The following is a 13019-nucleotide window of genomic DNA, read 5'->3' on the forward strand; positions in this document are numbered from 1 at the left end:
TTTTCTCAATTTTTTGACATTTTCCTCTTCATTTTTCTATTTTACTAAATAAAATTAAATATTAAAGGTTTCATCTCTACACCCATAATAAAGACTCACTCACCATTTAATAGCATTATATTTCCCATCACTTCCCCTATAATTATTGTAATTAATTTTTATTAAATTTATTAGTAAGAGCAATGAACCTTCCCTTATTCTACTCATTCAATTCAATTAAACTCAATTTTAAAGATGCAAAAATCACATTAAACAAACAACAATTTCCTTTTAGTAGCAAGCTGCAAAAGAAATGGTTCTCTCTTCCTTCTGTTTCTTTAGGTTTTCTTTCAGAAAAACTAATACATCTTACCTCATTATTGTCTTTCTACATTCCACATTAAATTTCAACTCTTTAAAGCTGTTTTACGTTTTCACATTAAATAGCACGATTAAGGTGTTCATTATATGTGTTACTCACTTATTTTGTATTCAAGCAAAAGAAATTTTGGCAGCAAGCAAATTGGGAATTTGGAGCAAGGGAAGGTGTTCACCCGTAGGCCGTAGCTCATCCAGGTTTCTTCAAGAACCTTGGCAACACGGTAGCCATGCATTCTTTCCATGGACCTTGTCATGTCCAATAATTTTCTATTCCTTCTTTTTGCAACATCATCTTGTTGAGGTGTGTAAGGAATAATTAATTGTCTGGCACTGCCCTTTTCATTACATAATTCATCAAATTGTCTTTATCAATATTCACGCCTTTTAATTGATTCTCAACTTCATTCATATATCTTCTAAAGCACTCAAGTGCTCAGATTTATGAGAAATCAAATAGATATAATCAAAGTGCGTGAAATCATCGACAAACATAATGAAAAGAAACACAACAGACCTAGCCTTCATGTTTATTGAATTACAGACATCTGAATGGATTAATTGCAATAAAAATTCAGTTCTCTTAACCTACCAAGTGATTTATATGTAATCTTTCCGACAAGATAATGTTCACAAGCTGACATGCCTATTTTGGAGAAAGAACCCAAGTGTCCTTCCTTACCCAATCAATTCATTATATCTTGCCCAATATGACTCTATCTTACATGCCATGTTATAACAACATCTTTGTTACTCGGAGAGCATGTCATAATGTATTAGTCCACATAATAGTCATAAGTGAAAGGATTACAATTTACACTAAGAAACCATCATAAAGGTGTCCATAACCATAGAAAATATTCTCTAGAGTAATTTTCACAATTGCTATTGAAATTCAAAGGGAAACCCAATACAAGAAGAGCAGTACTGACAATAGCAACACTTTATCTTATTTTTTGTCTTTTTTCTTGTTATGCCACTTTTCCTTCTTGAAATTCGGTAGGTTTCTTTTCTTGGAGGGTCCACCTCCGATCTCCTTTCCCCTTTTCTAATTTTCTTGCACTTGAAGCCTGAAAGCTTTATTTTTTTACTTGATTCTGCCACATAGGCACTAGATATAGCTTTAGCAGCACTTAGCCTCGCGTCTTCAAGCTCCACATTATGGGCAACATCAACAAATGTTTCGATGTTATCGTTGTTGGTTAAATTAACCTCCAACTGTTCCCAAGTATTGGGAAGAGACCAGATTACTACCTGAACCTTTTGCTCATCAGAGGTAATATAACCAACACTTCTAAGTTGAGCAATTATTCCAAACATCACCCTTAGGTGGTGCCTGACACTGTGATCATTTCACTTTATGTACGTGTCAAACTTAATTGTCAACTGTCTAAGCAGAGTCACACTTGCCTTTTGCTAAATGTATCTCATAAGTTTGCTTATATGTCATGAGCAGTAAAATATTATTCACATCATATATAAGATCATTAACAATTGAACTTACAATAATTTCATAGGTAGTGAAGTCTCTCTTCTTCTACTCATTGTAAGTATCGAGATCTCTCCTATGTTAGGCAGTGTTACCCTCCTTTGGGTGCCACATCACAAAGTTTATACTCTTTAGAGCAGCTTGCTTTTTCAATATAAATCATATCTTCGGCTCCATGTATCATGATTTTCGCCGTTTGACTTATCACACTTATTCAAATCAACAATTATACTTTTTGAAGCCATAGTCTGTTATGAGAGACAATTGTGCAAGTCAGACTCATCAATTATACATGTGATATACACACTCAAGCAAATCAATTCCCATAATGATTTCACATTTAGTGTAGAATCGAAACGTCATTTAATTTCCAATCATCATCTACTATCCAAATGATTAATCAAAAATGAAAATCATTTCTTAGTATGTATCAAATCACATTTGTGACTAGCATCATACAGATTCTTCAAGTATTATCCTCTTACAACACTTTCCTATACATACCAATTAGTAGAAATATAACAGACATGACAATCAACACATATTAATTAAACAATTTTACAACTCTTTCAGCCAAAAGTCTTAGCTGGCTAGTCTACAGGATATGGTTGATAAATATGAGGCCTTGGACATGTCTTTTGAAGCAAAGAATTCTTAATTTAAGCTTCAATGTCCTTTCTTTTTTTCTTTTTTCTTTTTTTCTTTTTATTAATCCTCCCACTTGGCTTCAAGCGCCAGAATATGTACCCAAAGGGACTAATTTGGACCATACCCGTAATAAATATTATGAGATCCTTTGTCACAATATTCTAGGAGCGAATCCTCCAATATGGACAAGATGATCAATATTCAACCCAGAAATAATGACTTATCAATTCTGCTAATTTCACCCCAAATAGGCAAAAGACGTACTTGTATAGTAACAAGAAAAAGACCATTTTCTACTTTATAAATTCCTCAATTTTCTTCTCCCTTACCTATGACAAGTTCTCTCATCCCTAAAGATCTTTTGTATCGTCGTCGAAACATTCGACGTTACGATCTCAAACTAATAATCACCAGTACTGATAATGGTCCCATATCGACATGCTCTTCTATGTTGTCCCTAACTTGGCTCTTAGTGTCACTCCCATTTGGAGTACTTCGAGCTCATTCACCTCCGTCACCCACTTCTTAAACAGGACAAGAAAACACCCTAGAATGGTTACAACCTTCAATATGACAACATATGTCACAATAGCTCGTAGAAGAGAAATTTAGTAAAAGGTCACATTCTTAATTATAAATATTCGATCCTTCTAGGACCGCTAATCTATCAGTCAAAGAATTACTAAGACATGGCTTAATCCGTTTCTTCACACAAGAAAATAAAGAGTTGTCCACAGGCCACAATTTTCTAATAGAATATATTCATGTGCCAACCTCAAAGTTTTTTGGTCTGCACACACGGTGTATTTGACTATAAGCCAACAACAATCTTGTCTTCATAGAATTGGTATGCTAGAGCATTGGGCATGAATTATTTTGCCTTCAAATGACTGCAACCAAATTAATATGTTGCTCTGCCTTACGGGAAAAACAATATTTCATGACTTTCACCTAACACATCATATGACAAATTTAATTTGCTCTCAAGCTATATGTTTTCAACTATCTTTAGTGGGCAGAAGGCACAATCAAAATTTTTAAAACATAAAGCTTATGGCGTGCCAGAGTTTCATGTCAGGATATTGTAAGCCTTTAAATAAGAAATCACGAAACATACTTTGCTCCAATTAGATTTCACAAAGAGATAAAAAATGGTATATTCAAAACACAAATGCCTTTTCCTAATGCATCTGCAAAACTAGGAACAAGACACCTATTTCTAACACCACTTTTGCACAATCCCTTTCTTTTTAATTAAAAAAAATGGAGATATAAAAGTCTCTTTCACGGAAAGAAAAGAAAAAAAAAAAAAAAAACCGCTTAGGGGTTAAACTCCAAGCAACAGAATTCTTGATTCTATTGCTAAGGCTACATAGAGAAATTACGGTGCTGCTTGGTTAAGTCGAAGTTATTCGACTGCCGCAATTATTGATGGACTCTACTAAATTCAATACAGTGGTTAAAATAAAATAACAGCACCACAACATATAAACGAAATTGTCTCACACATCATGACACTACAACAAAAGAGGTGCTTTAGTAGCGAATATATTTCCTTTAATGGCTTGATAGTTATTTCACAAAAACATTTCTTGAATTGGTTAATCTTTATTAGATTCAAGGTCACTAAAGTCTTTAGCGGCATTTATTGTTAGGGTTAAAGTTTGGTCTTCCAGGTAATAATTAATTCTAGAATATAATTAGCGGCAATTATGTTATTGCCGCAAATTAATTACCGCTAAAAGCATATTTTGTTAGCGGCAATTATGTTATTGCCGCAAATTAATTACCGCTAAAAGCATATTTTGTTGTAGTGTGAATAACAAACATTACATTGCGAATGTTGCGAATCTCCTTTTAACAGTGAACGTTATTAATTTTCTCAATGAAGTTCGATCACCTATTACTGTTACATTTGTTAGTCACAGTCTAGCACTCAAATAAACCTGGCTCTGATGCCATTGTTAGAATAAATCACCGGGCGAGAACAACGAATTGTGTACCTTAACGCAACGGAAGAATCGTTGAACTTGCCACCAAAATAATCGTCCCAAGTCGAACTTTGAATCATTAGAAAATAAAGTTAGGATGCCACGAACTAGATGTCTCCGTTATGCTTTGTGTGCTTGTTGAGAGAAAATAACCAGAGAAATATTTTCTCTGTTGAAGAAGAGACAAGAAGCGTTCACGAGGATAAAAAAAGAACCAGTTAAAGGAAATGTGATCCCTCCCTCTATTTACCACGTCACATAGTGGAAGTTTTCTTAAAAATAACTTCCTGTGACTAATCAACTTTATTTCTTGTAACTTCTCAACTTTATCTCCTCTAATTGGGTCAAGTTAGTCCACATGGGCGACCCGCAACCCAGAACCAAATATCCAACAGTAATCATATGACATACTCTTCCAAGCTTTTCTCCGGAACTCCTATTTCTAATGCATCCTCTATCCATGCTACTGTGCTAGTGATGGAGCTAATATGAATGTTATTTATACAGAGGTCCATTTCTTTGTCTGATACTTATCTTATTCCCGAACTAAACTCGGTGTAATCTCTGTTGGACAACGGTGTGATTCTAGATATGATGTGAATTTTGTTATCCTTGTCTACATAACAAATGCATTAAGGTATTTCTACTTGAAAGTACAACAAACATTAGGATAAGGGAAGAAAATTGCATGAAATGGCCCTAATGCTTGTTGTTTAGCCTGCTCCAGTATTCATCCTCCCATGCCTCTACTTGTTGTGTTGCCTTGATTTTTTGTTCATCAAACGCTTTAAGTTCTCGAGGATCATAAGGTGGAGGAAGGGTGCATGGATTTGTATTATTAGGAGACTTCTCTAAAGCTTCTTCCATGAACTTTCTCCAAATACCTTCTGAAGTGCATGCCAACGATTCCGAACATATTTCAACTGCATTTGCAGGAATTCTTGGTTCAAACTTCAGCAGCTTTGCATATTCATTCAGCAAATGGAACATATAATCATAGACATATTCCATCTTCAAATCTTCGTGAATGAACTGGCTTCCTGCCTTCCCAATGCCCTGTGCCTGTCAAGAAATTCAAAAATCAGTTTTACAAGAATGAGTTGTTCATAAATGAGCTTAAGTTTTATCAACTAATAGTGTAAAAAATGCTAGATGATTTCTTTCCATTTGCCTAAGTCTTGGTGGCAAAGTTGCCCGGTACCTATACAGGGTGGGAGTGACAGTTACTGGTGGAACAGTCGAGGTGCGCTCAAGTTGATTTTGACAGTATTGCTATTTCTGAAAAAAAGTACTTAGCAAGTTATACCTTGTCAGTGTGATTGTTGCCCCATTCAACAGCAAACTTGAGAGACCTACATTTATCTTTGTCTCTAATGGGCCAATAGTGCTGCTGGGGAATCATCCAGCGACTGAAGAAATCATGGTAACGGGTTCGTATGTACAACGTTGGAGAATCGCAGGCCAAAATGTATTTTTCACTCACTGACCATGCCGATCCTTCCACATATATTTTATATCTGCAATCAACCCAACAAGATTTTCAAATTCCAGTATGTACCCAATGAAGCTCTTTATTTTTCAGCTTTTAGGTGGAAGAGGACAATGATACCTATGGGTGCATTGACCTTCAAGATTCGATTCCTTATACCTGTTTTTGGATTGTCCAATCCAGTCCTGAGGATTTGTCATTAAGCGGTGAAATGTGTTGCAATGTAATCACTATTCAACTAATGAAATCTGAATCAAAATACAGTTTATTGGTAAAAAATAAGAAGGAATTAAACCATAACAGACAGTTATCATAATGTAAATGTGGAGAAAATAATGTGCAGTGCAAACCTGGACGTATAAGAGAGTATCAAAGTCGTTGTTGTCAGTCCAGAAAAAAGAAAAAAAGCTCTGTTTGTCAGTAACATTACACTTCAAGAGGTCTTTTCTGATGGGAGAAACATTGGGATTTCCCTTCCAATAAGCAAAGGGTACCCTATCCTTCCATTTGGTTCGTTTGTTACCTTCTTTTATGTCCTTAATCACATTTCTCCATGGCTTTATATTTATTTCAGCCCTACAAAATTTAATAACATTAGTCATGTTCTTAGTCTCTGTCCAACTTTCAAGCAGCCTCAAAAGTCGTATCTTCTTGATATATAGGAAAATCAAAGGTTTTTTTTTTTTTTTTCAAATCCCTGCGGAGGCAAAAACATCTTATTTGTCCAAGTCATGGTGAACAGAGTTATCGTGCAAGTGCTTATTAAAGGTAGTAGTAGGTATTTCGTGATTTTAGTTGAGGTGTGTGCAGGCTGGTCTAGTTATAAAAAAAAAAAAAGTGGTTAAGGGTAAATGAAGGTTACCAGCCCCAAAATGACCAATCTGGAAAGACAATATCCAAACTTTGCAAATCTGAACAGTAGCTAAACAACGGCGGAGGGCCGGAGTCCGGTCCGCGGTAGTCCTTGGATCGGATGGCCGGCAAGTCGTCGGTCTTAAACATGATCTCCAAATTAGGCAATTTCCCAGGGTACCACCTTAGGAGCTGTACTATACCATACATAGTGAACAAATGCCTAGTCTGAAAGGATCTCTTTAATTTTGTATTGTATTTCTCGACATGAATTCTGCCATCCAATATAACTAATCTGAAATATGCGTTCCATTTTGCTTTCTCCAACATTTTCCTAGTGATTCCTGTCTCCTTCCAAGGCTTTAAATCTTCATAAATCCATCTGAAATACTCAGGACATGTTGAGTTATTAGGGTTCAAGGGTTTGTATGATGTAGGATAATCTCTTGGGCATGCATTGGACTGATTCCATGCAGCACAATCCAATGCGTAGTCAAGAATTTGGGGCTTCGTCGAAAAATTGCCACTGTATTTTGCCTGCATACATTTAAAGATACCATAATTAGTTAAGAAGTACTAATCAAGAAGCATAAAAAGAGAGATAAAAAAGAATTAGAGGTCAATGTTGTATCTGTATAGAGCGGAAAACACAAATACAAAATACTAGTGGTGGAAAAATTTGAGTCTCAACCCAAGCTGGAGTAGCTATTTATGATTACATGAGAATTTATAAATATGCATTTTTTAAGGTTAATACACATTGACTTACAAGATCAAACCGTCCGGTCAAGGACAAGAAAGAAATTGCGATTAGAGAGAAGAAAAACAACAACGTTATCGTTAATAAGGTTGTTGTTGTAGTAGTTTTCTTCTTCAGATATCTCCATTTTGTTCCCACCACTGAATTATTTTGAGAAGCATCTAGCCTTGGCACAAAGTCTTTCATCCTTTCTTTCATGATCTCAGCGGCACAGCAATTTTTTCTGCTTCATTTCCTTTAAGAACTAGTGAGAACTACGCAATGCAATTAATTTATGTGGAACTAAACTACAACACGTGATTCATCAGAGTCCCCAGAATTAAATATTTTATTACTTTACTTTACTACTCTTAATGAGAGGGAATAGACGAGCTTCCTGTTGATAAATGGCGGAAAAGCCCTCAGATTCTCTACTAGAAAGAAAAAAATCACATTATTTCTCTCCACAAAATGTGGGCCCCACTTAAATATCTTGTACCACTTCTGCAATTATTTTGGGACTAGCAGTTTTCTGAACATGAGCCCCACTGAGTGTTCCTTTGACCTTTATTTATTTTTAGCTTATAACTCATCAGCATAGTACAATTCATTTTCTTGGAGATCAGCTTAGACATCATAAATTTGGATTGATTATAAATATTGTTGTTGCTCTTAATAATATTTTTACCATGTTCATACAAGTTATCAGTTGTCAATATTTAATCATAAATATTATTCCATTCATCTCAACCTATGTGATGATATTTAATTGATCACAGAGTTTAAAAATGAAAGGAAAACCATCAAAATTTATTATCTAAAACAAGTTATAAATATTTAAGTTGCTATAAATTATTTTATCAAAAATAAAATAAAAAATTTAAAGTTGATTTGAATACTAACTGTAGAAAGATGTGATTCCATAAAATAAAAAAAAATAATTAAAAAAAGAAAAGAAATCACATATATAACTTAGATCGAGGACCTAAGTAATGAGGAATAAAGAAATCTATATCTATATAAATAATAAAGTTAGGTATAGGCGAGGTGATACTTTTTAGGTGATATCGACTTTTCGGTAAGTTGGTGCTTTTGATGTATTTTGCCTCTCTTAATAATATTTTTACCATGTTCATACTTTATTGTCAATATTTATCATAAATATTTTTTGCTCAATTTTTTGACATTTTCCTCTTCATTTTTCTATTTTACTAAATAAAATTAAATATTAAAGGTTTCATCTCTCCACCCACAATAAAAACTCACTCACCATTTAATAGCATTATATTTGCCATCACTTCTCCTATAATTATTGTAATTAATTTTTATTAAATTTATTAGTAAAAGCAATAAACCTTCCCTTATTCTACTCATTCATTTCAATTAAACTCAATTTTAAAGATGCAAAACTCACACCAAACAAACAACAATTTCCTTTTAGTAGCAACGTGCAAAAGAAATGGTTCTCTCTTCCTTCTGTTTCTTTCGGTTTCTTTCAGAAAAACTAATACATCTTACCTCATTATTGTCTTTCTATATTCCACATTAAATTTCAACTCTTTAAAGCTGTTTTACGTTTTCACATTAAATAGCACGATTAAGGTGTTCATTATATATGGTACTCATTTATTTTGTATTCAAGCAAAAGAAATTTTGGCAGCAAGCAAATTGGGAATTTGGAGCAAGGGAAGGTGTTCACCCGTAGGCCGTAGCTCATCCAGGTTTCTTCAAGAACCTTGGCAACACGGTAGCCATGCATTCTTTCAAAATATATAACAAGCAAAGGGGTCTCTAAAGGTACTTACAAAGGTCATTTGATTGACTTTCTTAAATCTATACTGTATATAATATAAAGTTTCAGCCAAAACTACGGTGACACATCTCTACTGCGCTGTAATGCTATTTATCTTTTTTCTTAGATTTTTTACATTTTTTTATTTATTTCTTCATTGTAATGCAATTTTTATTGAGTAATGCTTTTGTTCTCTGAAAGTTACAGCCAAAATTGCATTAATCAGGCTCCCCAAACATAAATGTTAAGTGCATTTATATTTTAAAACTGTTCGATATGAATTCTCTTAGTTACGTTACCCTCTCTTCATCTGCTGTTGGTTATTGTTGTAGGAGTAATAAGAATGAAACTGAAGAGTTTTCAAGCCAATTAAGATTTGTTAACAATTGTACTAAATGAAGCTAATGAACAGTCATAGCCAGGAGTACGATCTTGTATTTTAACATGAATAAAGGCTTCAAAAACTTTCCAGTGAACTGGTTCTGTGGCATTCTGAGACCGGCCATGTAAATGATCTTCTTTTGCCCCGTCATTTTTCCTTCATTACTTCTTTTGTTTATTTTTTTCCTTCGTTTGGAAGGGATTACTGGACATTCTTTTCAGTTTCAACTTTTTGAATAATTGCAGATTTGCAGGATTACTACAATTGGATTCATGTATCTGTAATAACTTCGGAACTATCACAAGCACTTGCGATAAAGAGATAGTCAAGATACATGCAATTTTCTTGGGCCTGGTATCTGGCGATGATGATTTTGATCGCTTTATAAATGGTGTTGTCAGAGAATAATTGAAAATCGTCATCCTTGATATGTCCGGTAAGTTTCTATTTCTTAATTTTAAAAAAGGCCGAAAAAGAACTAAAAATATATCTTTTGCAGATGGGTAGGCCAACCTGTTTCTGATGCCATATATGAAGATTTATGAAGCTAAGAATCTATGAGGTTATTTAATTTTTATGTTATTTACCCAATAATTTAATGCTAACATAGTTTCTGTCGAAATTTTGAGAAGTTAACCATTTATTTAAACTTTTATAAGTTGTTGTCTTTCTTAACTTTATGCCAAGCAGCACGGAAATTGGAAAATTTACTTTTATTTTATTTTATTATAATGTCTCTATAAAACTTAAAATTGCTATGATAAATGTAAATATATTTTATTTGCTTGCGTGATTGCATTTTTGGTCTTTTTAACATTTAAAATTTATGTGATGTGCAGGTCGATGAGCTATAAACTAAGGAGTTAATATGATTTTGTTTATAAGGTTTAATAGGCAAGTAGGATCCTAATTTCTCATGTCTATGAATTTTTTTTTATAGATCATTAATTTGATTCCCTTTGTCATGTGCAGTTATGCATCTCGAAGGATTCATGGAAATTCAAGACAGCTGAATATAAATAACTATACATTGAAGAGTCGTGAAGAATCATCATTGTACACACATCAGTATTGAAGGAGCGGTGGTGGCAACAATAATACTTATTTAATCAAGATTTTAATTTTCTTAATTATGTTTTTGCTGTTAGTTATATAAAAACGCGGAAGTTGACGACAAGTTAAGAAAAAAATGAAAAGTAACTGAAATCATATTGTTGGATAATTTATGAGAGAATTTCCTAATGTGGTAATGTTTATTGTTCAAATATTACATACAAGTCGAGTTTTTGAAAATCTGTTGTGAATAGGAGAAAATGTATTGTTTTTACTACATTATTATTCACATAAGAATTATTGGTATATATTTAACTTGTATACAAGTACATTAACCTTAATTTTCAATAACTAATAGATTATTTATGAACAACAATAAAATAGGAAGGGGCGTTACAAAAAAATTCCATCCAATTAAAAGGGTTGCTCATTAACGTTTTATTTTTTCTCTGTCAATTTTTATCCTTAGACATTTGATTTATAATTTTAGTTTGTATTTTCTCTCGATTGGCTGGGACCAAGACAAAGATATCAGTATATCATTTATAATTTTAATATTATTAAATTTTATAACTAAATTTATAAAAAGAAATGTCTCACCGCGCTAAGCGCGGCTTTGTTAACTAGTTTATACATAAGACTTTACGAGAATATTCAATAATAACAAATACTCCCTCCATTTCAATTTATGTGAACCTATTTGACTTGCCAGAGAGTTTAACAAAGAAGAGAAGACTTTTAAATTTGTGATGTTAAATGAGTCATATATATAATTTATGTGGTTATAAATCATTGCATAAAGGTAAATTGTTTCTAAATATAGAAATGGATCATTCTTTTTTACACAGATTAATAAAAAAAAATAGGTTGACATGCATTAAAACGGGAGGAGCACACAGACTAATAAAAAAATAGATTTGCATAAATTAAAGGGAAAAGGACACAAATGGCCGCTGGGCCATAAGTAATCCCACGAGCTGGCCCATCTACTCCCAAACTCAAAAATTAGCCCCTAAACTATTTCCATCCGTTAGCCATAAAGTCAAATAAAACCCAAAACGTATAAATCGTGATTTTCTCCTTCAGTAACTCAACTTCAACCTTATATAAACACCTATAAGATGTGATTTCCTCCTTCGGTAACTGATAAACATGGAAACAGCCGTAGAAATCAATTTGATACAAAATCTAGGGTTTTGAAATCACGAAATTGATGTCTTCTGTTGCAAATTCAACTCATTGATGTCTTCTATTGCAAATTCAACTCAAACTTTGGTTCCAATTTTGATACAACATGGAGGTAATTGGTTGAACAACAATGAATTTGCTAATTACACTGTTAATGGAATTCTAATCAATTCAGACTGTAGTTATGAGTATTTTGTTGGTGAGATATACAAACAATTAGATAAGGATTCAACTACAACTTTAATGGAGATTAAGTATGTAGTTAGGTCCGGATCAATGCCAATATACAATGATATGAGTGTCCGATTGTATATGGCGATGAAGAAAACAACTTAGATATAAATGAATATCCACTATGCATAACATTAAAAGATGTTGCTGAATGTTCGAATCGAATGTTGTTGGGAACAACTTCAGTTGCTATACAAAATAGTTTGATTGAAGAAGTACAGGTTCTTCCTATGGTTGTGGAAGGAGTTGACATTGATGATGCTATTATGGTTGATTATGGAAGTGAAGATGATTTTGAGGACATAGCAGTTGAGGAAAAAATAATAAAGGATCCACTTCATAATGGAATTGCAGAACATCAACTATATTGGAACAAAGATACAATATGTAGCGTAATGAAGAACTATGCAATACGAGAGAGATTTCAGTTTAAAGTCGACAAATCATCAAAAACAAGGTATGATTCCCTATCTGTAATGTATAGAAATTGTATAGAATGTGTATAAGCATAGTTGTCCCTGTTGTGTAGAATGGAAAACTGTATGATTTATGTATATAATATGTATCATTAGTGTATATGGTGTGTATGAGCATAGTGGTCCCTGTGTGTAGAATAGAAAACTGTATAATTCATGTAAATAATATGTATCATTTGTGTATATAATGTATGTAAGCATAGTGGTCCCTGTGTGTAGAATAGAAAACTGTATAATTTATGTATATAATATGTATCATTTGTGTATATAGTGTGTATGAGCATAGTGGCCCCTGTGTGTAGAATAGAAAACTGTATGATTTATGTATATAA

At 33.3% G+C, this 13019-nt stretch overlaps 1 protein-coding gene across 2 annotated transcripts; it reads right to left on the reverse strand.

The window, feature by feature from the left end:
• Nucleotides 1–4999: 4999 nt before the first annotated feature.
• On the reverse strand, nt 5000–7924 carry LOC132063989 (uncharacterized). 2 transcript variants are annotated; one of them, XM_059456823.1, is made up of 7 exons: nt 7660–7924; nt 6837–7363; nt 6462–6550; nt 6325–6416; nt 6095–6159; nt 5792–6002; nt 5000–5547 (listed from the first exon to the last, which is right to left on the reverse strand). In XM_059456823.1, exons 1-7 carry the CDS (start codon nt 7711–7713, stop codon nt 5185–5187), a joined length of 1401 nt encoding a protein of 466 aa, XP_059312806.1. In that variant the 5' UTR covers nt 7714–7924; the 3' UTR covers nt 5000–5184. The 2 variants fall into 2 exon arrangements, with proteins under 2 accessions (XP_059312806.1, XP_059312805.1); XM_059456822.1 differs by having other exon boundaries at nt 6325–6550.
• Nucleotides 7925–13019: the final 5095 nt, after the last annotated feature.

The sequence above is a fragment of the Lycium ferocissimum genome, chromosome 7, assembly GCF_029784015.1.
Source record: "Lycium ferocissimum isolate CSIRO_LF1 chromosome 7, AGI_CSIRO_Lferr_CH_V1, whole genome shotgun sequence".
NCBI lineage: Eukaryota > Viridiplantae > Streptophyta > Magnoliopsida > Solanales > Solanaceae > Lycium > Lycium ferocissimum.

Coding starts and splice junctions, on each gene's coding strand:
- LOC132063989 (XM_059456822.1), bottom strand. CDS start 7,713: ATGGAGATATCTGAAGAAGAAAACTACTACAACAACAACCTTATTAAC. Junction 6,160..6,324: donor ATACTCTCTTATACGTCCAG/GTTTGCACTGCA, acceptor ACAAATCCTCAG/GACTGGATTGGACAATCCAA. Junction 5,548..5,791: donor GCAACAATCACACTGACAAG/GTATAACTTGCT, acceptor ATTTCTTGACAG/GCACAGGGCATTGGGAAGGC.